Here is a 3782-nt window from a genome sequence, read left to right as displayed (position 1 = left end):
ACAACACTTTATACTTGTACGATGTCATAAGACTTTTAGATAGGCACGATTATAATTTTTGTCAAAAAAACTTGACATGAACACGACACGATTACTATTTGTGTCAAATTTTTTTGTTATAAACGCAACTCAATTATTAAATAAGTAACTCAACATGAATATTGTAACATGTTTAATAATGAGTCAAAACCTGACACAACACAACAAGAGACATAATTAAAATTTTAAATTATTAAGATTACCCAGAACCCATATAAGTTCTAATACTTTAAAAAAAACACTACATGATACGTGGTTTAAACGAAACAAATTAAGAAAGAATTTGCCATTTGATACTCCCATATTCTCTTGCTTCTTGTTATAGTGTAACTGCATCATCACCAAACTTATCGAGAAAATAATAATAATAATAATAATAATAATAATTAATGCATGCCACCACGTCATGACTGCATCAGGAGCCTAAGCGACAACCGTGAAAAGGATTGCACCCACGGTTGACTTGTCCATTTTCACCAGGAAGGCAACTTCCGTATCCTCTATCACACCCTGCGCCGACTGATTGTTGTGCATTAAGGGTCCCTTCAGCCACTGATTCTCCATTCCCCTGGAGTAGCCTTCTAGTTATTTCAGGATCCATGGGAAACACCAGCTCTTCGTCCACGCGGCATTCTCCAATGGTACCATTGCAGGAGTAGTGTGAGTTGAAGATGACATTAATGCTATCCTTATGTGAGATAGAGAGAGATATATCTCCACATACAATTGTGCACAGCATTACCAAAAGGAATGCTAATGAACACCACCATCCTTTCCTCACAAATAATGTAACCACCATTTTACTAGCTACTGATCCAACCCAATTCCACTACTCTCTATCAATGCCAGCATTTACAGAGTAGTATCCTTTTATAATTGGATGCTTCTCATTCTTTGCTCCAACTTTTTTAGTTATTGCTACTTTATTCAAAGTAACTTCCCACTTTCTCTTTTTTATCTAGTGTCAAATATTTCATATCCCAATCATGCACATTCACTACATATTATTATGATTTTACAACTTAATCGATATATTATTGTTTTCAAAGAGATACGTATGATTTAGGCTTTATTTGTTTGGACGTAAAATATTTTTTTTCAAAAATATTTCTCATTTTTTGGTAAAATATTTTTTTTATTTTTATTTTTTTGGTGTTTGGTAAATATCTAGGTCGAGGTTAAGAACAAGTTCATCATATGAGACCTGTAAAATAAGTTGTCGAAAATTGATACGTAAGTTATTTTTGTTAAATTTTAGTATTTTATTTCTTCGTAAATATTTTATGACAACCAAACACAATAAAATAAAAAATATATTTATTTAAAAATATTTTACATCCAAACATATGAAAGTTAATTTCAAGTCCAAATCAGTCCTCGTCATACACAACGGTTGATTTACTCCCCTTTTAAAAAAATAGGATAAAGTACAGCAACATCCTTGTGGTTTGACAAAAGGATACGCATATATATATATATATATATATATATATTTGGCCATTTATGATAAAAACTAGGACCACATGGAGACATGGTAACGTGACACTGCTTTTAAAACTATGACCACATGGAGACATGGAAACGTGACTCTACTTTATAAAGTAAGTAGGCCTAGTTAAATAATAGAGCAATGGTTGGGTCGTGTCTTATCAGGACAAAATTTGTTCTGCTGACGTGGACCACTAAAACACCAATATCTGTCCCAAATTAAAAATAATATTAAAAAGTTTAGAGATGGATCCAACCCGTTTTAATCGGGTGAATCCTTGAAAAATCCAGTCTGACGGCAGAAGTATAGGTCATTGAGCATTTCCAGTCCGATTGTTCATGAAGTTGGAACGGGTTTGAACAGCCAATTTCTGGGTACCCTCACAGGCTCTTTATTTTACTTCACCAGTTAGTATGCTATCTGTTTAAGGTTACTAGTAATGCATCTACAATATATTACTAACAACAACCACAACTTAATCATGAACTTTGTTTTATAGGAAAAAATTATGATTTAATTAGTAGTAATTTTTCCTTAGTTCTGTTTGGTGAGGGTAAAATTTCTCTCTTGGGCTTGGGATAGTGCATGAAGTGAAGTCCAAGTCAGTCCACTCGTGATACACACCTGTCGATTTAGTTCTATTTTCCACATGAAACCACTTTATTTATTAATCATCCTTTTGGGTGGGTCAGTCACTCTTTTCACGTTTTTTTCTTTGTTCCCCAGAGTTGTGTATGGATAATTGTCAAACTTAAAGTTGTTTTGGACGATAATTTAAGAAGTTTATATATTAATTTATGTTTTGTGGTTTAGAGCTGAGCACTGGCTGATATTAACTACATATATCATTTGTGTGTGTTTCTCAAATGAAAATGCTTTTAGCAATAATTTCTTGACTACAATCCTGGGCGACAAAAATTACTAAAAAGTATATATGAATCAGTGGTTGATAATAAATCGTGTCTTAACATGAGTATCATGTTTAATACAATATCCACATGATTATAATTTTTCTTAAAGTACTTTCGGATAAACACGCTAAGATTATTAATATTTTGTGTCAAAACCCAGTATTACCACCAGGAATGCTAATGAACACCTCCAGTACCTTTTCTTCACAAATAATATTGTAACCACCGTTTTAATTATTACTTACTCATCCAACACGTATAATTCACCACTCTATTTCTTTCAACAATCATGTACACTTGGGTAGTATCCTTTTGTAATTGAATCATGTGCTTTGAATATTACATGAATGATTCTCGTTCGTTCCTGACCCAATCTATTTTGTTATTCCGACTTTAATAAAAGCAACTTCCCACTTTCTCTTCTTTTCATTTCATTTTTGTTGTACTTCAGTATAAATTAATGTCTTGTTACCATTTTTGTTAGAGAAACTTTATCAACATTCTAATAGTTCCTCTGGGTCAGCATATTTGAATTTAAGTATGACAATCAAACAAATGTCCCCTAATCAGTACAAGGTAACACGCACCCCTAACCGACCACAATTTGTTTTTATATAGACGAAAAAGCTAGCATGATTTTACGGTAATATATTTTTCCATTCGATAAGGGAATAATTTCTATCTTGGCTTGGGACAGCACTTGAAGTCAAGTCCAAGCCAGTGACTCATGCATGATATACACCAGTCGATTTACTTTTTTCCAAATGAAACCACTTTTATTAATTGGTCATTTGCCTTTTGAGTAGGTCAGGCAACCTCTTTCTCTTTTTTCTTTGTTCCCAGGATTTTTGGATGGATAATTATCAAATTTAAAGTGGTTTTGGGACAATTACTTCTACTACATATGTTTCGGTAGTTCAGAGTTAAGCATGCACTTAGGCAATAATACCAGCTTTTAGATATGTACCATTAGCTTCGCGTATGTTGTTTTCATTCCTGGCTCCAACTTGTTTATTTATTGCTACTTTATTAAAAGTAACTTCTCACTTTTTCTTCTTTTTATTTCTGTTAGTCTGTCTCAATGTCTTATTGCTAGGATTTTTCTTAGAGCCTGAGCCCCCGCTGGCACATTAAAAATTTGACTACTGCATGTTTATATGATGTATATAACTTTTACGTAATGCCTCTCTAAAATTATATTTTTCCAAAATAGCTCTCTCTATTTTCTTACTTCTTTTCATAGTTACTCTACTTTTTCTTCTTCATTTTTTTTCTTAATCGTTACAAAAATAAAAAAATAAAAAAATAAAAATTACACTCTTTCTTCAATCAAATCTTCATTT

The 3782-nt window shown here is 32.4% G+C and overlaps 1 protein-coding gene across 1 annotated transcript; it reads right to left on the bottom strand.

Annotated features, from left to right (window-relative positions):
• Positions 1–454: 454 nt before the first annotated feature.
• Positions 455–838, bottom strand: LOC132314325 (uncharacterized). Its single transcript, XM_059813201.1, has one exon. It carries the CDS (start codon positions 836–838, stop codon positions 455–457), a length of 384 nt encoding a protein of 127 aa, XP_059669184.1.
• Positions 839–3782: the final 2944 nt, after the last annotated feature.

This window comes from Cornus florida, unplaced genomic scaffold (assembly GCF_030987335.1).
Source record: "Cornus florida cultivar Cherokee Brave unplaced genomic scaffold, ASM3098733v1 CherokeeBrave_3.0.0_Hap2_Chr06, whole genome shotgun sequence".
NCBI lineage: Eukaryota > Viridiplantae > Streptophyta > Magnoliopsida > Cornales > Cornaceae > Cornus > Cornus florida.
This window is presented reverse-complemented; position numbering and strand designations above follow the sequence as displayed.

What these genes read in the sequence shown, in the direction of transcription:
- LOC132314325 (XM_059813201.1), bottom strand. Translation starts at nt 838, where the DNA reads ATGGTGGTTACATTATTTGTGAGGAAAGGATGGTGGTGTTCATTAGCA.